Here is a 27,633-nt window from a genome sequence, read left to right as displayed (position 1 = left end):
AACAAAATTGGACCTTATCAGTGCCGTATTAATGTGTTCAAATATTCATTTTTTCCTAACACAATTAATGACTGGAACCAGTTCCCGAACGAAGTGATGGATGCGCCTGATTTTTGAAAATTCTATTGAGAGCCTTATTCATTGAATTTATCTGAGCATTTTTCTTCTTATTAAACTATAACCTATACTTCTGTGTGAGCTCTTCATATGTAATTTCTTTATATTATTCTGAATCGACATTGCACTCTCTGTATGTTTTTCAGTAATTTTGATTTTAGTGTTATTTGCTGTTAACTGGTGTATTCATGTGCATTACAGCTAACTTTTTGCCATTGTGTGACCCCCATGTATTTCACCCGCCTAAAATAATGCCTTCTGGCGATGTAGGTATTCTGAATAAACAAATAAAATAAATAAATTGGAAAGGCTCATGTCATGCCCAGCAAAAGAATGCAGCATCTGTTTTACTGCAAGTAAATTGAAAATTGGTTTGTGAAGAAAGGGAAACGGTGCAGGTTTCACGACAACAATGGAGAAAGGTGGGAGTGCATGAAGGAAAAGGTGCCGTGATGGAGGTCTCCGGAACAATTCTGACCACCTGGGAATCTTTAACGTGCACTGACATCGCACAGCTGGGCGTGTTTTGCATTTCACCTCCATCGGAACGCGACCGCTGTGGTTCGATCCTGGTGAAAATCTTAACCAGTCCAACTGGTTTATGGAGCAATTCCCAGTTGGTTCAAACTGGAAATTCAGTTGGTCCCAGTGGGAAACAACTGTAACCAAATGGGAATTGTTACATAAACCAGGTGGACTGGTTAAGATTTTCACCAGGGAAATTTTTGCTCCGGAGGAGTGTGCGAGTTACCTGTGCCTGTTTTATTTGAGCGAAAGACTGCCTTCCAGTGTACAGCTCAGATGGACTCAAAGCTCCATCTGATCAGTCGTCAGATCAGTGGTCTGATCAGTGGTCAGATCAGTGATCAGTCTGATCAGTGGTCAGACCAAGTGAGCCAGTTGCAGTGTGCTGCACAGTGTTGTCATCAGTGAGCTGCTCCATCCTCACTCTGTATATGCACCTGCCTGTTCTCTGCATGATTCTTCACTGGGGGCCCACAAGGTGCCTGCCATGGCTGTGCCACTCTGTCAGATGCAGTCTGTTTGCAAGAATAGAGGGACTTCTGTGGGCACTTGTAGGGATTTATTTGCTATATTCGTTGTTTTGTTGTTGCAAGTCTCGACCATACTTTGCTGGAATTTTTCAGTCTTCAGTTGTTGCCTAAACGAGTCGGCCACTTCCTGCCCTCTCGTGAGGGCAGGAAGTGGCCTTCCTGCCTTCTGAGGTGAGGCCTGCTTACGGCACCTCCATTTGCTGCTCTTAATTGCAATGGCATCTTTGTGCAGCTGTTAATTGAGGTACGCCACACACAAACACATGCAGAAATATTACTTGCTCGAGAAGAATATTTCGGGTCCCAGCTGAAAAAGTCTGTTGGCTCCCAGTGATATTTCTTCTATTGGAATCTCGTGGAACCAGTTGAAACCAGTTAGGTTTTGAGACTTTTCAAACTGGTTCCATGGTTCCCATTGACACAAACCGCTTGGTACTCCAGTTGAATCTATTGGGAATTTTCCACTGAATCCAATTGAAATTGGGTCGCCGCGGTGGTTACAGCGCTCAGCTGCTGGCCCGAAAGACACGGGTTCGATCCCGGCCACGGTGGTAAAATTTTGACGCTGGCAAAATTCTAGAGGCCCGTGTACTGTGCGCTGTCAGTGCACGTTAAAGAACCCCAGGTGGTCGATATTTCCGGAGCCATTCACTACGGCGTCCCTCATAGCCTGAGTCGCTTTGTTAAACCCCCATAAACCAAATTCCAATTGAAATTGGAACCCGTTCGGTTTTCGGACTGTTCCAACTGGTTGTCAAATGGTTCCAGTTAATACCATTTGGAATTCAAGTTGGATCCAATGGGAATTTTCAGCTGCATGAGCGAACATTCGAATCAAATCGAATATCAAATGGTTTGCTGTTTGACCGAATTTTCGATATTATCACCCATTTCATTCAGTGTTGCCCTGGTGATTTGTGCTGAAAGTGCCCACACAGTGCAACTCAAGGCTGCCGATGCCATTGGAACTTGCCAAAACACAGCTGCAGCCAATTGGGTGCCACATGGAGCCGAGAACGTACGCACTGCTAATCAATCCCTTGAAAGTGAAGAGGGATACGGTGGCTGCAACTGGCAAAGGACAGGGTGGTGGAACATGGGAGAGGCCTTTGCCCTGCAGTGGGTGTAGTCAGGCTGATGGTGATGATGAAAGTGTTTATTTATTAATTTATTTACTTAATACTGCGGAGTTGCTTGACTCCAAGCAGGCGTGAGCACAGATACAAGTAAAAAACAAGATATGCATCAGCGTCATGCAAGAGCAAACAGATGATGCGAAAAAAGAAGCCAAAAAGACAAGAGTTTCAAATACAAAAGGCTCTCAAATTATCAACAACATTCGGGCTGTTCACTACATACTTCGGCAATTCATTCCACTCTGTAATCGATTTGACAAAAAATGAGTGTTTAACTGCATTAGAGTATGCGCGAAATTCTTGCAGCATTTTTCCATGGTTATAACGCGTACTTGCTCGTGAAACAGGAGTAGTATAATCATGGGTGTTTATTCTAATCAGATTAATATATTAGGTACACAAAATTTCAACCTTGCTTCAGTGCGCCGTGTCTGAAGAGATTCTAGGCCAATAGAATTGATCATAGCTGTTACACTATCTGTTTGTTTGTATCTATTGCAAATGAAATGGGCCGCTGTCCTTTGCACTCTTTCTAATTTGGAAATATTCTTGGCCGTAAATGGGTCCCATAAACAACAGGCATATTCCAGATCACCACTTGGGTTTTGGCCACTTCCAATAGGTCTGCCGTGAAGGCCAGGGCCTTGATGGCCTGCCAGTGAATGAAAGGTGCCACCCTGGCTGGTTCCTCGTGTGGCTGCTGCAGCTGAAGATCCGTGCCGCCTGTTTCTGATGTGCTGTTTTTCTTCTTTTTTCTTCCCTCTCTCCCACAGCGTGTCGTCATAGTGGACCTGGGTGGATGCTCAGTCAGGGCTGGGATCCTCATGGAACAACGTGAGTGTCGTGCTGTGTTCAGTTTCACTCAGAGGGCTCCCTGTTGAATACTCAGAAAGCGCTCTCAATAGAGCTGCAGTGTTCTTGGGATGTTAGAGGACATCACTCCGTGAATATCCTCCTGCAAGAATTTTTTTAATGTGTCCCATGGACACTGAGTCACCTGCAGTCAAAATTTGAATGTCAGTGTCCTCACTGCTTTCCCTCTCTTCTCATCACTTTTCTCACGCTTGAGGGGGGACGTAGGGATCAGATCGCAAAAATCACGAAAAAAGTGAATTTTTGAAAAGCACAGTTTTTGGCATCTCCAACACTATTTCTATGTTGTACTGAAATATTTCACCCAAAAATAAACTTCAAGCGCTCCAAATAAATATATTTGTCAGCATCTACGTATAGCTTAGAACTTTCAGGCTTGTTTCCTAGCATTTAGTTGCCCAATAACCACAGTGACAAGGAAGCGGTGGTTTGCCATTTTGAAAAATAAATATCCTCAAACAAGTTGGTGAACACACAGTGCATGCCAGATTCACCAGACTCTGCCAAGGTAGCAAGAAATTCTACCCCAGAAAAGCCCCAGAAAAGTTGCAAAAATTCTATGTAGTGCATTTATGTTTTTTCCTCACACAATGCGGCATTTGCAAAAGTGTCGCAACGCAACCTCGCAACGAAGATGTCGAAAATTTGTGTCCATGCAGACACAAAGTGCTCCCCAAGCAATCCAAGCCTGCATTTTTAACCATATTCTTTTTTATGGTTTATGGGGGTTTAACGTCCTAAAGCAACTGAGGCTATGAGGGGCGCCGTAGTGAAGGGCTCCGGAAATTTTGACCCCCTGGGGTTCTTCAACGTGCACTTTGAAATTGCCAAATTTTTAAGATTGTTGTATCTGCTTGTGTGCCCCATTTTTCATGCTGTCCGGAAGTTTCATTGCTGAAATCTACCAGGAAGTACTCTAAAAAACTGTTTTATGAAATGTGGCATTAAAGTTATACCTAATATCTGCAAAAAATTTAATGTAAATACATTAAAAATTATTTTTTGTTGTTGTTGTTGAGAGCCGTGCACCCCCTTAATTGTGACACAGGAAAGAGTGATGCAGGCTAGCTGGCCTGAGGTTGTTTGTACCCTGAGTGGGGGGGGCCTTTCCAGCCTTGGTGTCTTCTTCATCCGCCTGTGTTTGCTCTTGCAGCTGCCCTGCCCACGGTGTACTTCCCAGCCGTGTGCAGCACGGACCGAACCACGTGAGTTCCCCGCTCGATTGATTGGGAACAACTGTGCCTCAGAGGGGCATGTTTCTCTGAGATACCCCCGAGTACAATGAGTGGACAGACAGACACCACTGTCTGTGTTTAGTGCCAACTTGAATGCTAGGTGCTGGAAGTAGTAAGAGAATATGTCTACTTTGGGCAGGTAGTGACCACAGATCCGGATCATGAGCGGGAAATAACCGGAAGAGTAAGAATGGGGTGGAGCGCATATGGCAGGTTCTCTCAGATCACGAGTGGCAGTTTGCCAATATCCCTGAAGAGAAAAGTATGGGGCAGAAACGTGGAGGCTAACAAAGAGGGTTCAGCCTAAGTTAAGGACAACGCAGCGAGCTATGGAAAGAAATACGATAGGTGTAACGTTAAGAGATCGGAAGAGGGCAGAGTGGGTGAGGGAACAAACACTGGTTAATGACATCCTAGTTGAAATCAAGAGGAAGAAATGGGCTTGGGCAGGGCATGTAGTGCGAAGGCAAGATAACCGCTGGTCCTTAAGGGTAACGGAGGGGATTCCAAGAGAAGGCAAGCGTAGCAGGGGGTGGTAGGCAGTCAGGTATTGGATGAGATTAAGAAGTTTGCGGGAGTATGGTGGTCGCAGCTGCCGAAGGACAGAGTTAATTGGAGCATAGTCAGGATGATGATGATGATTGAAGAGCTGGAAACTCATTCATCGAGAAACACGCAAATGCATTCTGCTGGAGGCAAAATGCAAAGCAGTGTTAGGAGCTAGATGACAATGCCTGTGTACAGATGTCACTGCTGTGTGGGTTAGAAGACTCATTGGGCAATGGTGACAGCACTCAGAGGCACAACTGTGAAAAGCTTCAGGTCATTCTAAAAACAACTTGAGCCTTGTGGTATCATGGCTTGTATTGGTTTGTTAAGAAGAACAGAAAGCTGGCGAGTTGGTTGTTATCCATTTTTTAACAGCGCGAAAAAGGCGACGATGTTTACACACGCAACAACATGAGCGCTGTGTTTTTTTATACGTAATCCCGCCAAAAGCCACACAAAAACCTCCTTATCCTATCTTAATGTTCCAGCAACAACTTCTCAAGAAGGGCAAATTCACGGTTAATCAATGAGAACGACGGTTTAGCGCCACACGCAGAACCCCCTCTATCGTTTGTGATAATAAATTTTCTGTTGAAAGTCAGCACTCGTGTTGTGTGTGTAAATGTCGTCGCCTTTTTCGCGCTGTTAAAAAATCGGTTTGTTTCTGACCCCAATTCAAAAATGCATATTTTTATAGCCGCCGCGATGGCTCAGTGGTTATGGTGCTCGGCTGCTGACCCAGAAGACGCGGGTTCGATCCCGGCCGCGGTGGCTAGAATTTCTTTGGAGGAGAAATTCTAGAGGCCCGTGTGCTGTGCGATGTCAGTGCACGTTAAAGAAGAACCCCAGGTGGTCGAAATTTCCGGAGCCCTCCACTACGGCGTCTCTCATAGCCTCAGTCGCTTTGGGACGTTAGACCCCATAAAACCATAAACCATATTTTTATAGCAATGTGCATTTCCTTTGCCCCGTAATCCTATACAGAGGCGTTGCAATGCTTTAATTTACATGCGTTCATGATTATTGGAAAAAGCTGTTCAGCACTGTTCTTGTGTATCACTTTTCAATGGGCCATGAGGAAACTCAGAATAAATAAACAAATAAATGAAAGAAACTCTTTATTGGGCTGACTTGCGCCCACAAAGACTCGGCAGTGGCGGCGATAGCAACAAGCATGCGTGGTAGTCGTGCAAGAACAGAATCCCGCTGCTCTCAGTTCAACGCTGACGCAGAAATTTCGAGATAAGGCGCGGTAATCGTCCAGAGCAACCTCAAGCAACTTAGAACCAATTGCACGTGCCTAAGCATTACAAATAAATCTGGTAGCGTCTCCCTTCAGCAGCCATCCAATAAAGCCACGTACCGATGGTTTTAAGATTGAGAAAGATTCGCGGCAATATCAAGTGTGTGGTGCCACAAAAAGCAGCGGCAAACAGGCTGGTGCTTCAACAATAGGCCAGGAGTACATACACTGAGTATCAAGAACAGCCAAAGCGAGTGATGTATTTGTAAGCCATGCATTGGCACCGGGTAACAACCGAGAGCAAAGGCAGATTATTCAAGTGCTTTCGTCACGACAAAGGCGAGGGCAAATTCATTAGCTTCCTTTCTATTGCTTGATGCTGCTTGCAAACATTTGCTGCTCGGTTTGTTGCTGGGCCTCAGACTCGGCTTTTAGGTCCTATATTGCTTTTGTTGTTTTCTTTTCTTTTTTCTTTTTACTGTGTAATAATCTTTTTTTTGGCAAAAAGGCTGTGTGTGCGTGTATGTAGCATCCACCTTCTGACCACCCGCTGTTGCAAGCTAGAGGTGTGTGAGTATGAAATTTTTGAGGTGAAGCAAATACAGGTAATAAAAACTTCTTGCAAATCAAATTGAATGTTTTCTAATAACTTCGAATGTCAATGTGGGTAGTTCAAACTGAAGACAATATCTTTTACAATTAAAACACAGCTGTGAAAAGAAACGGAGACATTGCAATCAAATTTTGCATTCACCCATCATCGGCATGTAGTTTGCTATGCCTGTAAGGTCTGCAGGCATTAACACAAAGGAGGGGGTGTCAATGTTGTAATAGAAATAAACTCTATTTTACAGACCTACACACAAACTTATTTATAATTCTTTGGATAGCAATTGCTTTCAGTGAAAGAAAGTCGTATCATACTTGAACTTCGTGCTCAGATGACATAGAAGTTTTGCTGAATGCTGTGACGAAGCATATTGTGAGATAGTCAGATTCTGTATAAACTCATGTAAGGGTCGCACATTTTTTTTTTTTCGAAATTCAGGTATGAATTTTGAAGGTGCAGTCTATGCATGAATTTAAAAAACATGTAACTATTTACTTCACAGTTATCTAATTTAAGAAAGGGGGTGTGTATCATCCAGCGCAATTAGATGCTTAACAGAGCACGCTGTTGGGTGAGTTGGTTCGACATGAGTGTGGCAACCGACGCTGAGACAGGGATGAAAAAATTTGGACAACATGCATAAGGCACGCTAACAAGTGGGAGTTTATTTCTTGTAACACAAATTATACATCTGCCACCGATAAGGACACTAAGGGGCTACTGATGCAGGATTGGCCACGCTTCCTGATTTTCAAAGCTGAATTTCGTCGGCAAAGGAGCTAGCATTTCTGGGGTGCAGTGCATGAACGACGTGCGTTCTCACGAGGTGTGCATGATGTGAGTTGTTCTTCATGTTCATCGCGTGGCCGCAGATACATATGTGATCTGTGTTTCAAGAAATAAACTCCTAGTTGTTAATGCGCCTTATGTTTGTTGTCCAAATTTTTTCGTCCCCGTCTCGACGCCGGTTGCTACACTCATTAGACGTTGGATGGTACAGTGGTACCGACATCCATCTCGCCTCATTCTTCTTCAAGCATGCTGCATATATGTCATTAACAAACACTGGCCCATTGTCGGACACCACGATGTCAGGTAAGCCCTGGTTCGCAAACTTAACTCGCAGGCATGTGGCGGTGGCCTCTGCAGATGGTGTCAAAACTGGGAACACCTTAATTTGCTTAGAGATGCATCCACTGCAATAAAAATTGTGTGCTCTGGTGTAACCCAGCATAGTCCACATGAGGTCTCAACCGGGTTCTGTCCGGGAATGGCCAGGGCAGTCCCAGACTGCAGCAACAATATCGTCATCCATTGTAGGCCACCGTACATGGCTCCGCGCCTCAAGACGTCACCCTGGAGTGACGCAGGGACCAACACGTGGTTGCCCCAGAGCACACAGTTCCCTTGCACACTCGCCTCTGCGAACCGTGTTTCATGGGGTTTCCCCTCCCAGACCGCACTTGCGGGTATACTCCTGCCCGCATGAAGGCATTCAGTCCGTGCAAAAGTCTGTTGTGGGAAGTGGGGGACAACTCAGTGCATCCACATGTGCCATTTGGCTACTAGACCAGTAGCTCGGTGTATAGCGGCACCCAAACAACAGCACAGCCCATCGCAGCATCCTGGGAGAGCAGGACTCTGGGACAGGCTTGTCTGTTGCAAGCAAACCCAGTAGTGGGTTGTGGTCTGTGGTGGCTTCGAACAGTCAGCCCCACACGTCTTTGTCCAACTGGCTGTAGTTCCTTCCTGCAGTTGCCAGACTTCAAGACAAAAAAACAGTGAGATGCTCCGCCCCCGACATCTTGCGGTGTGCCAAGACTACCTTAATCCCCTGAAGAGAGGCATCCGTGATCGGCAGTTGGCCTTGCAGGGTAGAAATGTGCTAAAACTCTAGCTACGTGAGCAACTCTTTGCTCTTCAGGAATGCTTGCTCCTCCTCTGACGTCCAGCACCACAGGCCCCTGCCACCAGCACCACCAGGCCCCTGCCACCAGCAATCAGGTTGTTGAGAGGTGCAACGCACCAGACAGGTTTGACGTGAACCGTCTATGAAAGTTGATCAATCCCAAGTAGCTCTGCAGCTCCTTCAGATTCCGAGGCACCGGTGCTGGTTGGATTCGGCTGAAGACCAGCTGCACTGATGATGTGCCACAGATACTCCACCTTAGGTACCAGGAACTCGCGTTTAGAAAGCTTCAGCCACAGCCCGGATCTCCTCAGTTGCTCCAGGACTTGGCACACATTAGCCCAAAGGTCACTGACATTGGCACCAGTCACCGGTATCGTCAAATTATGCTGTGACATGGTCAAGGTTGTGTAGAAGGCTCTCCATCTCTTGTTGAAACAAAGCTGAGGCTGATGACACCCGAAATGGAAGTCGGGGGGAACTGGTGCAAGTCATTCAGGGTGTTGATGGTGACAAACTTTTCAGAGCCTTCGTGCAACTTGGCCTGCTGGTACGCATCTCTCAGGTCGACATTTGTACACTTAGCTCCCCCATCAGCCTTGCAAACAGCTCCTCAATGCAAGGGATCAGTTATGACCCCAGCACTGTCACGGGGTTGACTGTCATCTTATGGTTGCCATGTAGGTAAGCTCGACCATCCCACTTTACTATGGGAGCGATGGGTGCGACCCATTTGAATGTCTTCACAGGTCAGATGACTTCCTTGTGCTCCATCCTCTGCATCTCCTCGGCAACTCTGTCTCATAGCACGAACGGGACGACTCGCAGCCTGAAAAATCTTGGCTTTGCATCCTCTTGCACGGTAATCTGGACGGTCATGCCGTTAAAGGTGTCCGGTCCCTCTGCAAATTCTTCACGAAACTGGCTCACCACTTCTTCCACGGACGTCACCATATTGATTGCTTCTGGCTTGCCGATTCTTAGCTGAAATTCCTTCATCCAGCTTCTTTCGAACGCTGTAGGACACAGGCCTTTCATGACAAACAAAGGCAGCACACACTCGTTCTCACTTAGCTTCACGGTTGCTGCGGACATGTCCACCATCGGCTTCGCGTCGCTGAAAGAAACGCTGAGTTGAACCTCCGATGGCTGCAGCATTGCCAAAGAAAACAGGTCCGTAAACTTCCTCTCACTGATAGTTGACACAGTGGCACTGGTATCCACATGTCCTATTTCACCTTGTTGAAGGAAACTTCAACATGCACTGGCTCTGGCCAACCTGCTTGAAGCGTCCATAGGTCGTATGCCCCCACCCTCCCCGGCCTGTAATCCGGCGGTGCCAGTTCATTGTCTCCAAGTTGTGAACAGGTCTCCGTCCATTCCGGAACCTTGCTTTTTCAGTCTGTGAAGTGCTTGGCTTGCATGCTCTTGCCAGATGTCCTCTCCGCTTGCGCTTGAAACAGGCACTGCTCGTATGATGGCATTGGGGTGCCAGGTGACTTCCCCCACAGCGGAAACAAGGCCCCCTTTCCTGCTGCTTGGTCTTCACAACTTTCGCAGGCTCCGTGGCTTGCACCGGCATCGCTTGAGCTAGCTGAGCACATAATACTAATACTAATTTTCGTGCAGCCTCCATGGCAATGACAGTATTCTTTGTGGTCTCGGACTGCAACCCTGCCACTTCCAGCAGCTGAGTCTGCACTGTGACATCATTGATTCCACTCATAATTTGGTCCCGTAGCATCCGCTCATGGAACGATGCGAACTCGGAGTCATTGGCGAGCTTCTTCAGTGGTGCGATGAAGTCGCTGACCAGCTCTCCATCCCCGCTGATGATGCTGAGACAGAAAAGTGGAAGCTGGCCACCACCTCACACACTCTCAGCGAGTGGTGCTTGTTCGGAGCACCGAAAATCGCAGCCAAGGTGGTGTCGCCAGACTTTGTAGGGGTGAGCAGGCTCCGCGGCAGTGAGCACATTTCTGGGCCTCAACAAGTCAGAAAAACAGCCCTCTTCTACGTCTCAGCTATGTCGTTCACCGCGAAGTACAGTGCCACACTATTGAAGAAGCGTAGCTTGTTGGGCCAGTTGGTGCATGGCAAGTGGGAAACCAGAGGAAAGGATGCATTCACAAGGAGGAGAAGTACACAGCACAACACTGGACAACACATGGAAAGGATGTGTTCCAGCGTTGTCCTGTGTACTTCTCCTGCTTGTGAATGCGTCCTTTCCGCTGGTTTCCCACTTACAGTTCCACACGTTCACCCGCTTCGAATGATTCCACCTTCTTGAGAACAGGCACGGCTGATACAAGGGGGCAGATACGATGGATGTGTCCGTGGTTTATCGCTCATCGCCATTTGCTATGAGAACATTTCCGAGCCAAGGGTGAAGAACAACATCCTAGTCAGGGTCATACAATCCACTGACCAGTGTGCCTTTTATTTACCCGCGCAACGGTGTCCCCAGGTGAATAGTAAACATCACACTAACCAATAGTTATCTCTGAACAGAATTACGCTGGAGCGTGTGACGGAGGAGGGCACGAGCATTAAAAAGCGCCTGAAAAGACTCACCAACTTTCACACGCAGTTGTGGGTTCTTTGCTGTGAGTAGAGGTGTGCTATTTGGCTCAAATGTCCATGACAACAGGATGTAGTGATTATATGAGTTTATACCCTCTTCAGGAGGTGTTTGAGAGCCCCCTTAAAAGGAACTCGGTTTTTGGACTCTGGGCCTGATCATCAGTTGAGGTACCAGCTGGGCACTTCTACTCTTGCAACGTCTTGAAGAGCGGAGGGATGTGTGCTGGTGTTACTTAGCGCAAACGTAGCACTTTGTGAGGAATGCGACCCTGTTTTGTTAACATGCGCCGCCTTTCTGAAGCACAGCAACCTCATTCAAAGGCTACTTGGTGCTGTGTAAGACCCAACCTGCTTGCATTTGTGGTCGTGGACCACTGCAGGCAGTGATGTCATTTCAGATGGTTGGAATGGTGTCTTGTGCATCATCTGCTGGTGCGTTTGGTGTTCCACCTGAGGGCATGATGGCTTGCGAAATTGAAAAAGACTCAGTGGAATTGGCTAAAGCACAGTTCAGCAGTTGGAGCTGATTGGAAACCATTTGGAACCAGTTGTGTTTTGGCCAGTTCCAATGGGTCTTTTTCGACTTGACCGCCCCCCCAAGGTGAGAATCTTAATGGGTCACTGATCCAACAGGTCTGTAGAACAAATTCCCAGTTTATTTCAAGTGGAACCTGTTGAGAACCAGCTAGATGTCAACTGGGAATTTGTTAAACCAGTTTGACCTGTTAGGCCTGCTGCTGTGTTTTTTCTTTTTTAAGCTGAATTGCCATTACAGCCAGCAAGAGTACAGTGTTCTGCGTCTGCGGTGGAAGTTGCAAGTTGAATGAAATGATTCATAATGGATACTAAAATGCATAAAGATGAGCCATACAAGCGCTCGCAAGCGCTTGTCGTGTGTGCTCGTCTTTTTGCGCTTTAGTGTCCATTATGAATGTATACCAGCATGCCCAACTTTTTCCCTCCTTGAATGAAATGAGGTTTTCCCCTGCTACACTTGATGGAGATTAACGCAGTGCCCTCGTTCTGCCTCTTCCAGGGGCAAGCGCAGCTTTGGCCTGGACGCCGTCAAGCCAGAGGTGCGCAAGAACTCGCAGCTGAGCTTTCCCCTCCTGCCCTCGGCCAAGATTTCCAAGGTTGGTCCGCTGATTGCACAGCACTTTAGCAAAATGTGTGTACTCCCAGTAAGACAGACTTGGTTAGACAAATTCTGAGGTAAGATGAACAGAGTGTTACCACTTGGTCCGTTTCCGATAGGAGCTCAATGTAAAAAAGAAATCTCCTTAAGACAGACTGCTTTGCATGTCATTTGGTCAAGACGAACTTTCGCAGCGACCACAAACTGCGATGACCCTGCACAATGTCTGCATGGCTCTTTCAAGAAAAGAAACTCTCTTCCACCCAGGATACATGCAACATTTTTTTCCGATGAAGTTCACGCGGCAGAAAATCTTGCAGTGGCACGATGTCCAGCTTGAGTTACATGGAGCAAAAATGCAGCGGTGTGTCACCACGTATCTCTCGATGCAAAAGAAAATTGATTAACAAGTGGGAAATACCACTGAGCGAGCAGGTCTTTGAGGACAGCGACGCTGACTCTTCTGTTACAGTCATGAAAGTGTTCATTTCGACGCCATTGTAGTCATTTTAGCATGCGTGCATTGGGATCTATAAGCATTTGTGTTCTCGAATGCATGAAACTGCGTACCTTGTGATGCCCGCTCAGCCACGAATACCAGTGGCGCTGTTTTCTTCGACACAGTTTGCTTCAGGGAAGAAACATAGGTATTTGGATCGAAGATTAAATATTGTTCAGTCAAAAAAGCGACATTTCATGCTCAATGAAGCATATATACTTTCATGATAATAACATTTTAATGCCATAATCACTGCGTTCCTCATTGGCCATGGAGGCCATGTTGGCAGCAGCAGGTGTAAGCAGTCAAACCAGAAAAGTGGGCTTTCTGCGCTGCTATTGGCCACGTTAGCCACAGTTGGCAGTTAACCACAAGGCCGCATCCTCACTGCTGTTTCTTCCATTTATGAAGTTCCAGCAAGTAGTGCACAAAGTAGCTTAACATATGTTAAATAGAATTCAGCGCAAAAAAAAACGGACAAGGGACGAAGTAAGGAACACAGAGACGTTCACGAGCTTAAAATATGGTGCAGTGTCAGCATTCATTTCAATCCTTCTGTGCATTGGTGCACTTAAACAAGCACACACATGCGCCATGGCACTAAATGATCACACAACAGCTTCAATACGGCCTCCGCACCTCAATGACTTAACAAGCCTACATTGTGTGGCTTCATCGCTCCATGTTCAAAAGAAGCATGAGGAGCGGCAAAAAAGTTCTGGTCATACTGTCGGGCCGAATGGCGATACCTGAATATATTCTTACACTCTGCCTCAGGCAGAGAAAATGGATTCTGAGCTGCGGCGGTCTTCACTATCTCGCTGCAGTGCCAGCATCAGTGTCCACTTGCGTCATAGTTCAGCTTCCCTGATGTTAGCTAAAAATAAGCTGTGACAATTCCGCTGAATTTCGCCATAATACTAAAATACATGTAGTAATATGGTACAATAGTCTTTTACAATGCAAGAGGACACAAGACAGAGGCAATTCTTTCAATTCTTTCTACAGCGTGTTCCGCACTTAAACGTGCGCCGTAGAATGGATCTCACAGCTAAAGCGGTGAATTGTTCGGGCTCAAATTTCGCACAGAAGTGGCATTTGGTCGGCAGAATTTTTTTATACCACATTTGTTTGGAGTACTTGCCTTACTCAGTAAGAAAAAGTCGGATATTCGCATCGTCTGCGGCGACAACGAAACGAAAAAGGCCGCTTTCTTAGGGATTGCACCGGTGGCGCCATCTGGTTTCTCGGCCGTGGAGATTCGGCAAAGGAGACAGGGGAATTTTTTGCAGGTTTGAAGATGCTGTACCTAGAAAGTCGTCAAACTAAACTTTTTTGTGATCATTGATAAAGCAGTTGCTGAAGAGTCTTCAAACCTCCCGCAAAAGACTCCCCTCCTTTGCCTAATTTCCACGGTCGACCAAAGAGATGGCAGCACCGGTGCAATCACTGAGAGAGCGGCCTGTTTTGTTTCGTCATTGCCACAGACAATGCGAATATCTAATTTCTTCTTATTGATTCAGGCAAGTACCCCAAAGAAATGTGGTATAAAACAGTTCTGCCAACCAAATGCCATTTCTTTGTGAAATTTGACCACATACAATTCACCGGTTTAGCTGTGAAGGTCATTCTATGGTGCATGTTTAATTGCTGAACAGTCTGTACTTGCCAAATTGCTGAACAGTCTGTACTTGCCAAACATTTCTAGGCTTGTGCCTTGTGGAAGCTGCTTTCCTTTTTCTCTTGCCAGAGGTTGTCAGACCACGTAGTCCATTCAAATCCACGCACATGTTTCAAGCAAAATGCATTTCATTTATTTATAAAATACTGCAGACCCTAAGATGGGTCCAAGCAGGAGGGGAAAAAATACATAAAAAGAAGCGCACCAAATTACATAGCAGAAAACTAACATATGAGTAATAGAGCATAGTAAAGAACAAGGAAAACCAACTCACTGGCCCCATTCCGGGCGAGTTGCCACGGCAGCCGTGTGAAAGAATCTCCATCTCTGTGAAAGAATTTTGCATGAAAGAGAGGAGAGCACGAGCATAAAGAAGTCCCTGGAAAGGGCTCAACTACTTGTGTGTGGGTTCTCTGCTGCGTGCATTATTTGGCCATGAAAACACACAATGCAGGGAGTGAGCGAGTTCACATACTGTCCTCAGAGGCTGACTGAGAGCCCCTTTAATAGTGGTTGTTACAAATGGTGCAAATGTTGTGACTGTTGCCAAGGAAAGCCGTGTACGAGTTGTGCCACGGCTGCTGTTCCTGGTGTGCTCGCCTGGTTGAGCGGATCGTGATGGCAGCCATGTCAAGGCGTCAGAGTGATTTCGCTTGTGATTCCTGCATTGACAAGAATCCGGATGACTGAAATACCTAATCGCATTCTTGTTGTTCTCTTCTCGTGATGTCCATGGCCACGACATCACAGACACTGCCAACCTGGAATTTCACCGCATATCCTGAACTGTGCAAGAAAGGGACCCTAGTTACGGTCCATCTTGCTTGTCCTTGCACACAGGATGAATTGCATGACCTTGACCTGTGCTTCCGCAGGTTGTCAATGCCACCCTCATTCCTTTCCCCCAGTGTGGCAGATAAGTTTGGAACCCTTGGCCATAGCCCGGTACTTGCTGTCTTTTCGCCGTACAATTTCCCAACTCTGCCTTTTCCACAAGTTATACTAGTTTTCCTCAACTGCACTGCACACTTCTACTCCCTCTCAATAGAACATCTCGTCGCCTTTTTAACAGTCTGAGCCTACAGCGTTTACATGGTTCCACCAATGCCTTTCAAAAATCCTTCCTGCCATCCGCCATTGAACAGTGGAATGAGCTGCCTGAGGCAGTTGTAACTGAGCACGATCCAAGAAAATTCAAAACCCTGCTTTTATCTCATCTTTTTCCTTAGTGCACTTACAGCGTAATGCCGACACTCTTGAGTACCACCTCTGCACGTGTTACAGTGCTGAACCCTTGTCTGCAAATCAGTGTTCCCGTTTTCCTCCTCTTGATATAGCGTGATGGCCACAGTGTACCTGTGATTGTTCCCTTCTTCATTTTGTGATGCTCTTTTAACAATTGTTTTGCCTTCTTCACTGTTGTATTCCAAATGTTCCTATTGTTTGTGATTTCATTTTTTTGCTCCCCCCTTATGTAATGCCCCACCTAGGGGTCCTTAAGGGAAAATAAATGATGATGATTCTTTCCTGCCCCCCTCTCTTGTTTCCAGTACACAATAGACGTGGATGGGCTGCCCGAACTCATGCACAAAATTTTCCGGGACCTGGGCATCACAAATCCCTCGGAGTACAAAGTGAGTGGCTGCTTTCCCTGTGGCGCAACGGCCAACCAGCTGCCGGGGTGGTGCGCTGTGTGAAGAACAGAGTGTGTTCACTGAAGTGTATAGGATGCTTGTTTCATGAGTGCCAACCACTCTTTGCTCTGTGGGGGCTGCTGGAATGGTCAGCAAGTTAATGCCATTATCTTCTCCTGTCCTTTCTTTCAGTTGCAGCTGGCTGTTGCATTGGTCCTTTAACTTGTTACTCCACTCTGTGTGCTATCATCTTGAATATCGCTGCAAAGCTATGCTGTTTGTTTGTCATCCTAAAAAGATGTTATTGTTGTGGAATTTTCTGAGATGGATGATGGCAGTTTTTTTTTTCTTGAATGTCCAGTGCTCTATAGTTTGTGTTTTCTTAATGTAACAAAGCCCAGTCAAAAAAAAAAAATTGAAACCAATTGGACATTTCAGTTGGAGCCAAATGGACATTCCAGTTGGTTCCAGTTGTGTTTTTAGCCACCCGACCAATGGAACCTAACTGGATCCAGCTGGACCCAGTTAGGACCTATTAGGTTAGGCAGTTATTTCACCAAGAAAATATTCACAAACTGGAACTCACAGTTAAGTTTTCAAAGTGCACACTGTGAAAAATATTTCCACAACTTAACACATTGTAATGTGCAAAAGGAAAACTGGTTTGTGAAGACTGCAGGGAGGCACTGTGCCTAGTGCCAATCAATTGACATTTTTCTACAGAATTGAAATTAACGCGCTTTTATGGAAATCAAGGCCAACAGGCACACATACATCGCAAACAAGCAACACTGCACACTCAGACACTAGTAGCATATATTAGCTCAATATGTACATCCAGAGACCATGTTTCTGCTCCGGCTTATACACCCTGTTTATGAGGCGCTCATGCCGGGGCCAGTGGCGCTTGCCCACTGAGCGCAGTTATTTAACTTCAGCTGCAGTGGTGGTGTATATGATGAGTATAGTTCAGTAGGTTAAGCTACTTATAGCTCTTATTGTAAAAGCCATATTAGTTATACCTTACTTGTCAAATATGCAAACTTTCATTGGATAGATTGTGTGCAGTTGGGCTCACCAATTGGAAACCCAAATGGTCAAGTTGGATAGTCCATTTGGAGCATCTAATTGGAACCAGTTGGAAATCAAATTCGTTTTAATGGGTTCTTTTTTAGTGGGAGTGTCTGAACAGCGATATCCAAATTGCCATCTGAGTTACCTCATAGACAGTTTTTTGTGTATTTAGTGTCTCTATTAATTCATAAATGCTAGTGGCATTATGCTTGTGATTTTTGATAATGATGTTCTGTGTTCTATTTTTTTTCTATTTTATGCCACATTGCTCTATGTGAACCTCCTTTCATTACTAAAGATGGTTTGTGTGTTTTTTTTTTTATTATTACACATTGAATTTCCATTGTTTGTGCAGTTTCAGCCGGTGTTTTGTTATTTCTTGGTGCTGTATGGTGCCATGTGAAGGGCTTTGGGCCTAGTCAGGCTACTTTGTATGTTTTTGCTCAGGGGCCTTTTTCTCCCTTGAGAAATGAAGAACGTTTTCATTTGAATTGCATAAGACTGGAATCTTTAGCATATGGCAGCTCTGCAGGGTGCACTGCCTCTGGTTGGTGAACATTTTAAAATGGGTGGGACAATGTGCAGTACTTCTCTTGACAGCTGTACTGGCACAGTTGTCAGAACATTACCCAGTACTTGTAGCTTATTATTTTTGTTTAATCTCCATCCTACAAGAGGTGACCACTAAATCCTGCTTTAGCCTAGGAGCTATTTGTTAGAGTGAGAGCCATTGGTAGTGTCCACTGACGAGGTGCACTATTGTAGCAAAACACTGACATTAGTGCATTGAAGCTGGCTTGAGAGCTGCCCTTTATTAGGTCAAGGATTGGACGAAAATTTGTCTAGTCAGCAGTGTTGCTGTGCCAATTGCGCTAGTGTGCGCCACAAGGCAAAGCCTGCTACATGCTGCTACATTACAACAAAATACGAGTAAACTGCACCCAGCCCACGCCAGAACACCGTATTTACTTGACAGAATTCTCGGGCACCACGTCTTATCCTTTGTGAATGTAATTGTGCTGTATATCAAGCTGGTTGGAAGACGCGGGTTCGATCCCGGCCGCGGCGGCTAGAATTTCTTTGGAGGAGAAATTCTAGAGGCCCGTGTACTGTGCGATGTCAGTGCACGCTAAAGAACCCAGGTGGTCGAAATTTCCGGAGCCCTTCACTACGGCGTCTCTCATAGCCTTAGTCGCTTTGGGACGTTAAACCCCATAAACCAAACCAAGCTGGTTGGGCCCGTTGTCACCACACGTAATGAAAACATAGAAGCGAAACAGGCCTGCAGCACACAGGGATTCACTCTGGTCATCCAGTGGTGTGTAACGGGCACGCTGGAAATTTTCAGGGCAAAAACATTAAAGAACAGCGCCAGTATTGACTTCCATATCCTCGCTCAGCTGAAGTGGGGAAAAGACATGCTACCGCCAGTTCTCAGTGGGCGTCGATTTTGGGGTGCGCTTCGCCACTCAATGAGAAAGAGGTGGACAGTCCTGGATAATATGTTTCGCTCACGTTGGACTGTCTCCCTGCTGTGTGGTTCCAGCGCACCTTCAACGACACGCAACTTCAGTTTTGCATCGTACAGTAGAACCCCGTTCATACGTTTTTCACCGGACCGGGAAAAAAAAACGTAACAGCCGGGAAAACGCAACAGTGAGGAAAGCACCGAAAATTAATGAAAACAGTGCAGCTTTGACTTGAAACAATTAATTTCCGCAAATTGACCCTAGGACTTTAAACAATTGAGAATGGTGGATTGCAGTTTCTTTCGCTCGCTGGAAAGAGCAACGCGTTTCTCAATAGCAAAGGCCGCATTGCTGTCAGCGTCGCTTTGCGGTGCGGCCACACCGCACGCACGCATCAGTGCTGTGCAGTTCACGCGCTCACTGCAGTCCACGCTGAAGCGACGTTGTGCACAGCGTCAAGCACTGAAATGTTCGTAGGCTGCTCGCCGCGCTGCTCCGCGTAAGCCGCCCTGGCTGCCTGTCGACTGCGTTTAGTACGTCCAGCTTTTCCGCAAGGGAAAGCCCCTTCCGCTTACTCAACGCTATCACGCCATCAAAACACAATAAAGATGTTGTTGCGACTGAGAAGGATGAAAAGGAAATTGCACGGGCCCTGCCGACTGGCTCCAGCCGAGCCACCACCGCTGTCACTTGCAGATAGAGGAGAGTTAAAAGATAAAAAGAAAGAGTGAAAGAAAAGACGCGCTGATAAGCGACCGCAGCCGCGCGCCTCCTCCTCACCACCTCCCGCGATAAAGATCGCGGCGTTCGGCGTGCGAGGCAGATAGCCAACGTTTCTAGATAAAGACAGTTGGGAAACTTCGCCGGCGAGCCATGGAGCAGAGCGGCCCCACGCGATCGCCGTCTAGGCGGTGGCGCTGCGGTCGCTTTAGGATGAGAGCGTCGTCTGCTACTCCCAGTTCAACGTTTTTAGATAATATAATCAACATAAACTACGAGGAGGCAATCGGTACGTCATGTTTCTCTAAACCGCGGAAAGAAGGGCTTCCAATTTTTTCCAATATTTACAGCCAAAAGCTCAACCTCGAGCATCCTTACCTCACGTACCCCAGACGTAGAGCGCAATGGGCGCAATGCAATGAGCCAATGGGCGCCGCGGCGGTGAAGAGAAATCGTGGCCTCTGAGATCAAGCGCGATGTTAAAGTACCGATGCTTGAGGTGGTCACGGAGGCCATAGAAAACAAACGCGGTACTCCCACCACCCAAGAGATGGCGCTCGCATCTCATTGAGATGAAATCGGCGACAGAAAGGGGCCGCATACCCGGACAGAGTTTTCCAACTGTCTTTATCTAGAAACGTTGCAGATAGCCATCTAGTGGCGGCCTCTCCAACTCGCGTGCGGCTTCTTGCAGCCAGTTCCGTAGCCAAGCCTGGCCAAGACTCGTCAAAAATCAAAATGCTGGTTGGCGCGCATTGCCCGGTTGGGTTCGGGGAGCCCGGTTGCGACGTATCATGCGGGATCGTTTCCTCGGCTACGACGTAACAGCGGGGTTCCCAATACATTGGATCCTGGAAGCTATGCCGGGACCCGAAGAAAACGACGTAACAGCCGGGAAAACGCAGCAGTGAGGAACGTAACAGCGGGGTTCTACTGGATCTTCTTCACCTCATGGGTAGGGTCATGTTGAGTAAAAGCAACGCGTGGCACGCCTGAAGCCGTGCGGATGCAATGCTGGAATTGAAACTTTTGAGAAGATGACTGTAGTCGGATACAACTTATAAGTCCGCTGTGAAGCTCCGCCCACACTCAGCCTCCGCGCACAGAATTCCTCCTCAACAAGAAACGTAGTCCGCTGCTTAAATGTTCCTTGTTACATAAACAGAAACCTTATCATGAGAAAAAAATTATGAGCGCTAGAATTTTTATACATGGATTGTTTGATATAGTCAAACATTACAAAGTTGATTTCATTTACAGTTGCGGTTGGCCGGCGGAGTAATACAGGACGCCGCGGCCCTGTGTTAGCAACTGCTGTTATTTTTTAAGTTGTATACCACTATAGACTGGATGCAGCAGCAGCGGCACGCACTTTGTGCCTCCACCGCATTCAGTCCGGTTGTTTTGAGATTGTGTGATTGTGGCTGTAGTATGATAGCATTTTTTAAATTTTAGAATAATGCATTTCACCTCCGTTAACTGCATCCATGGTGAGCTACATGCACAGACGGCTCTGGAAAGCACGCACTGACTACTGTGCTGGGCATGGCTGGGCTCCTCACGGAAGCAGATCACGGTAGCAGATCACGTTGTGCTAAAACTGCATAATAACCCGATTCTTCTTTTTTACTCATCAATTTTCTTCTCAAGCATAGTTACGAGGAACGGCAAAAGATGGTGCTCGGTAGTGCGTCATTTTTTTGGTGTATACGAGTTGCGCCAGTAAAAATCTTTTTTAAAAAGTGCGACTTAATCACTGGAAAGTGTGGTATATATATCTGTGCCAATAGCTTACCTTTCTGCTCCAAAAGCTGCTCCAAAAGCTGCTACAAAGTGACCTCACCCAGTCACATCACTGGATCAGGCATCAGATGTGGAAAGTAAGATTTACACTGACCGAGACAATGAACGAGGTATCACAACCCGTGTGGGTTTTTTGTTCGCGACAAGGTGGACCCAGCAGGTCCGCCTCACTGTGGCCATGGAAACCAAGTGAGATACTGGCCACTTGATGCTGCTTTCAGTTCCACTATATGTAAGCATGTTTTTAACAGCGTCTGGGTGCTACAGGTGGCGTGACAGTCTGCTGGTCCCCAGATTTTGGTCCGATCAGGGTGCCACATTTTGATGCACGCTTTTTGAAGGGAGTTTGCAGGATGCTCTGCCTTGGCACACACGTGGGAAGCCCTGTTGTTAGACCAGTGTGTGTGGCTGTGCAGGTGCAGCTGTGTGTGCCCCGCAGCCTGAGCCTGCAGACGCAGGCTGCACTGGCAGAGGCCCTCCTCAGCCAGGTGGGGGTCGGGGCGCTCAGTGTCACCCACCAGGCCATCTGCGCCCTGTACGCGTACAACACCAGCTCCGGGGTGGTGGTCGACCTGGGGGCCCGCATCGACATCCTGCCCATTGCCGACGGTCAGTGTCCCATCCTCTCCTGCTGCTCTCTCTGCTGTATTTTACTTCTGTTTGTTATTGGAAACTCTGGGCGATGGTTTCCTTCAGTTCTCCATCTGTAATGTAATGCTACGTCCCATGCCATGAATGAATGATTGATGGTGGTGATCACAGAAACACTAGCCCAGTGACGTTTCCTCACACTCTTTTGACAAAACGCCCCACCGCGGTGGCTCAGTGGTTACGGCTCTCGGCTACTGACCTGAAATACGCAGGTTCAATCCTGGTCGTGGTGGCCGAATTTCAATGGAGGTGAAATTCTAAAAGCCCGTGTGATGTGCAATATCAGTGGACGTTAAAGAACCCCAGGTGGTCGAAATTTCCGGAGCCCTCCACTACGGCATCCGTCATAGCCTGAGTTTCTTTGGGACAGTAACCCCCAATAAAATAGTAAACCAATCTTTTGACAGAACAACTCAACCTACATTAAACCTGCCATTCACTCGGAAGCCGTAGGAGAAAAATTTGAGACAAATTGAGTTTTGAGGCCAGTGAGTATTGAATGCTTTCCTAGAATAGTTCAGAACTGAATGGGCTCTGAAAGGGGCTCTCAATAAAGGCGCAATATTCCTGGGATGTTAAACGATGCCACTTCACAAATATCCTTTAGCAAGAATTCTTCCCATGCATTTTTAGTTATGTCTATTCAAATTTTCAATTTCAGTGTTTTGGTGCCTTTCCCTCTTCTCCCGACACATTTTGCACACTCAAAGGTTGGCGCTCCTTCGCTGACACCATTGCAGACATGCACGAGAATCGCCTCAAACTTTAACAAGAACAGAAAACTGGGCAAGTTGGAACGGATTCTTTTTAAAGCAGCGCGAAACACCGGTCGTAGTGGAAGAAACTAGAGACGACACGAGCGCAATCTAACAACTGAATTTTATTTCCAGAAGAGTTAGGTATATATGCACCAAACACAACGATACAACACAAAACACATCGCGATAGCCCCCAAAAAACCCATATGCAAATGCAGCAGAAGGCTAGACGCCTCATCCCAACAAAGCCATTCAGCAATCTTAGCCCATGACAAGCACCTGCAATCACCCTGTCGCCACACATTCCCCGAGAGCGCGAATCTCTTTTCTCACAAGATTAATAGAAGGCGGGGCGACACATGTTTCAGTCTCCTGGCTTCAGACTCCTGCCTTAGGTGACGGCATGACAGAAAGGTAACGGCATGACAGAAATTTTTCACCTTCATCCACTCTTCCTGCCATAGGCCTTTCCCTCCTTTGTACTCGCCGCGACAATGAGTGTTTAAAATATTTTCATGGTATTTTTAATTCATCCTGCTTTGCTTCATTGTCTGAGTATTTGCATTTTTCAGCATCTTCATTTACAGGGAGCTACCACCCATTGAATGTAACACCCATTCACGCGCACTGATATGTTCAAACTTAGTTTTTTTCCCCGTGTGATTGAACTATGGAATTCTTTACCCGGTGATATACGCTCCCTGGAACCAAACCTATTTTTCAACGTTGTCGCGAATCTGTGATTAGTCTGTTGAATTACTGTTCTGTATTTTAATGGTGTTCACTTCTGAACACGTTGTACCTCTCTGCCTTTTTTTTTTCTTCCTCCCACTCCTGCAATAGCCCCATCGGGGCTGCAGTATATGTAAATAAATAAATAAATAAATACCACACAAGGTGCCACCCACTACTGGTCATTGTTGCGGGAGGAATGCTGTGCGGAGTTCAAATATCCCCAAGTTTCACATGGGTTCTATCACTTGTAGTTTTTAGCATGCACTGGCAATGTGCATTTATGGTAGTTACTGCAAATATGTCAAGTGTTACCTTCTTTATCAGTAACACCGTAGTTCTAGTTGTGGAGCGCAGTTGTGCAGGACTGGGAATTGCAGCAGCAGCACATTTACTGGTGTGTCAGTTTTACAGCAGTTGTGTTTTTCTCCTGTTGTTAGCATCCCAGTGCCTGCGCCACATGACCCGTTCGGTGCACAGTTGACTGTTTCATATGTGACACCATGGTCCAGTTGAGCCAAGTGACAGAGTGAAGTTGCAATGAAGATTGCTTTAACACCATGCTTGTAGGTCTGCTAGTGAAAAGGAGGCCGCTAAAGGAAGAGCTCAGTGCGCACTCTTTGCTGGACCAGTGCAAAAAGGCAATGGACATGTAGAAGGACGATGACCTGGACAGCTTTTATTCCAGTAGAAACGGGGGGATGATGTATTTATACAGTTTGTAGTCCAGATCCATGACATCTGCTCTATATGTCACGAGTCTGGACTAGAAACTGTTTAAATACATTGTCCCCATTTCTTCTGGAATAAAAGTTCCCAGCTTAGCTCTTCCGTCCACATCATCCTTCTACTTGTCCGTTGCCTTTTTTCGCTGATTCAGCAAAGATTATGGAGGACCAACGGCAAGTGTTACTCACTGGACGGCACTTGTCCATTAAACAAAGTTAGAATAATGCCTGTGGTGATTGTGGAAAATGGTAAAAACCTTTCATATGGTTAAGTTCCTAATATCTCTTCCACAAGAACCTAGCATGCTAGGCTGATAATCAGGCAGACCTCTCCTGTATCCATTAAAGTCTCTCTTCTCTCTGTCTCCAGTTAGTTCATTGTTCTGTTTTTATAGGCAGCTGTGTATATGCAGAGCTCAGTGAGGGACATTGTTGGCTTTACTTGGCACTTTACAATGGACCACCCAATTAGAGCTGCCAGTTGAAACCCAGGAAACAAACTGGAAGCTCCAATTAGATTTCTTGGTTCCAACTGGACGATCCAATTGGGAGGACTGAAACCAATTGGGAACCGGTTTGGGAAATCTATTTGAAATGCCAGAACCAATTCGAATGCCCAGCTGGAAAAACCAAATGGACTATGCCCAATCAGATTCACAAGCCCTAATGGCTGACCTATCAGGTAGAACTACTTCTTATTGAAGCAGTTTGCATGCCCAATTGGATGCATTACTTTTTTTGACTAGGTAGTCTCTCTTTTCTCTTGAAAAAGGAAATGTCAAGGGAACGTAGGAAAAATGCTCATTTGATGCCACACGCCACCTGTCATAGCCCATTGCACTGGAGTGACACCTGCACGAAAAGGTAGAAAAAGAGACGGAGAGTATTGCTTCCATGCCTGCAGATGAGGATGTGTGTATTGTTGCCAGTGCAGTTGCCTGTGAAGCATGTTTTCATTGTTTCCCAGACATATGGTTTAACTGTACCTCTTGGTGTGACATTGTGTTCAGGGAAGTAAACCACAGCGCTAAATTTTGCACAAACCACACCGAAAGACGGACAGAACGGGCTCTGACTCCAACTGCGTTTATTGAAAGCTACATGTTGCATATATGTAGCCCGAAGGAGGTAAATGAGAGCGCATTTTTTTTTTTTTTTTTTTGCCATGTAAGAAATGCGCATGCGCGTTCACCTTCTTCAGGCTATACACATGCAACATGTGGCTTTCAACAAACACAATTGGAGTCGGCGCCCGTCCTGTCTGTCTTTCTACGTGGTTTGTGTAAAATTTAGTGCTGTTTTTACTTTCCTGAACACATACGGTTTTCCAGGAGTTTCTCTGGTGGCATTCTTGCTGTCTTGTGTCCGATGGTTCCGCCTCACTAATACTGCGGTGGTGGTGGGCGCAGGCTACATTGTGGAAGGCGGCGTCTCCCGCCTGCCCCACGGAGCCCAGCAGCTGACCCAGCAGCTTCGGCAGGCCCTGGCCCAGAAGCAGCTCAGGTGTGCATTTGTTGGCAGAATTAGTTGCAAAGAGCTACAAGATCCCTGGCTACCATTGCTACGAGGCAGCGCACTGAGACGACGGACAAGAAAAGACACACAGCAAGGCGCGAGCTGTCAACTGAATTTTATTCGGAAAAAAAAAAACATCCCTTAAATATCGCAGTTCTGCACGTCAAGTGGTTGCACATCACGTGGAAATGGTCAGTCTGCAAACGTATCAATGAACGTGAATTCCTTATCATGCAGAGTCAAGGTGGTACTACTAACCTGAACGAACAAACGTAGCATTTAAAACAGGACACAGAAAGATGAGGACAGGATGGGGCTACAACTTACAACTGAATGAAATCGATAAACGAAAGACACATCCCTTCTCGAGCAAAGACACGCATGCGCAAACTTGAAAGAATGGCAAAACTGTGATAATCTAGAAAAATCCGGTAAAAGAAAAAGATATGAAAAGAGGAGGAATAGCCACCGGTCATGACGACTGTTTACGAACATTAAGTGCGTCTTAGAAAGTTTCTTTCTTTTTCCATTAGATAAATAGATGGTGTGCTAATGCACGTGTCACTACCGCGTTGTGATATTTCGTGAGCTTCCAGGATTTCCCTCGCCAATTGATCTTTACCCCTTCCTAAGATCTTCGTGCGGTTCAAAGAGGGAAAGCAACCTGGGCAGCTCTTGCAATGCTTTGGCAAGTGCTCATCAGTTTGCTGACGAAGCGAAGATGCGTGTTCACTCAGCCTCACGTTTAGGCATCTGCCCGTCTGCCCAATGTACACACTTTCGCAGCGTAGAGGGATCTGATAAACAATATCTGTGGCGCATGAGACGTGCGGCTTCTTATGTTTTGTGCTACTACTACTAACGCATGAGTCTCCTCTTTCCTTATGCGACTTATATGAGGAGACTGAAAAGACTTGATATATGAGGAGACTCGTGCGTTAGTAGTACCACCTTGACTCTGCATGATAAGGAATTCGCGTTCATTGACACGTCTGCAGACTGACCATTTCCACGTGATGTGCAACCACTTGACGTGCAGAACTGCGATATTTAAGGGATGTTTTTCTGAATAAAATTCAGTTGATAGTTAGCGCCTTGCTGTGTGTCTTTTCTTATTTGTCGTCTCTGTCCGCTGCCTCGTTGCAATGAATCTATATCAACTGGCCCAAGTAGCTGTTCTAAGACGATCCCTAGCAATGGTTCAGATTCGCGCACTGTAAGTAGTCTGTGTAAAAGTGTGCTGCATGCTTCCTTTCCCAACTACTGTGCAACATGTTTACACTTCACAGTTGGCTAGTCTGCTGTGTGCACACTTGTAGAAGCTGTGTCACAGGGACTGTCTGAACAACCCTTGGCAGCTTTGCAGCATTGGCTTTTTTCTCACACAAAGTTGGGCATAACTTGCCTAGGGGTGTTCAGATAACCAAGTTTCATGTTCAAAGCGGTTCACACTGATTAGCTACAGCAACTAATTTTAACAACACGTGTTGAGGACAAAGCAGCGAGCTGTGAAAAAAGGAAAATGATAGGTGCACTGCTAAGAGAGCGCAGTGGGTCAGGGAACATGCACGGATTAGGGACATCCTGGTTGAAATCAAGAGTAAGAAATGGGCTTGGGCAAGGCCGGCAATGCGAAGGCAAGACAACCGCTGGTCATTGTGTATTTGTTTTTTTGCAGCACTACGAAGCCAGCAGGGCCAAAACATGCACAGTTTAGCAGATGATAGATGTATTTTTCTCGCAGCATGTAAAAAGCTGCCAGTGGGCTGTAGCAGACTATCCACGCATGCCACTGCGCGCAGCACATCTCAGCAAATCGCGCTGTATATATGCGTAGAAAGCCTCCTGCCATTTAATTATTTTTGTGCAAAAACACGCTACGAAGTAGAACAGAGTTGACGTTGAGTTGGTCTTGCAATGATGC

General features: G+C 46.4%; 1 protein-coding gene across 4 annotated transcripts in view; it reads left to right on the top strand.

Moving 5' to 3' along the window:
• Positions 1-27,633, top strand: part of LOC149337810 (uncharacterized) — a 309,160-nt gene that overhangs the window by 265,395 nt on the left and 16,132 nt on the right. For all 4 annotated transcript variants that reach the window (XM_089553537.1, XM_089553541.1, XM_089553539.1 and 1 more), the window contains 6 exons: positions 3,082-3,142; positions 4,335-4,386; positions 12,347-12,443; positions 16,176-16,259; positions 21,742-21,934; positions 25,604-25,697. In XM_089553537.1, coding sequence (XP_089409663.1) covers positions 3,082-3,142; positions 4,335-4,386; positions 12,347-12,443; positions 16,176-16,259; positions 21,742-21,934; positions 25,604-25,697 — 581 coding nt within the window. The remainder of the gene's footprint in view (positions 1-3,081; positions 3,143-4,334; positions 4,387-12,346; positions 12,444-16,175; positions 16,260-21,741; positions 21,935-25,603; positions 25,698-27,633) is intronic.

This window comes from Amblyomma mixtum, chromosome 7 (assembly GCF_055824585.1).
Source record: "Amblyomma mixtum isolate Tamu chromosome 7, ASM5582458v1, whole genome shotgun sequence".
Classification (NCBI taxonomy): domain Eukaryota; kingdom Metazoa; phylum Arthropoda; class Arachnida; order Ixodida; family Ixodidae; genus Amblyomma; species Amblyomma mixtum.
The sequence above is the reverse complement of the archived record's forward strand: the minus strand, read 5'-3'. Positions and strand labels throughout refer to the sequence as shown.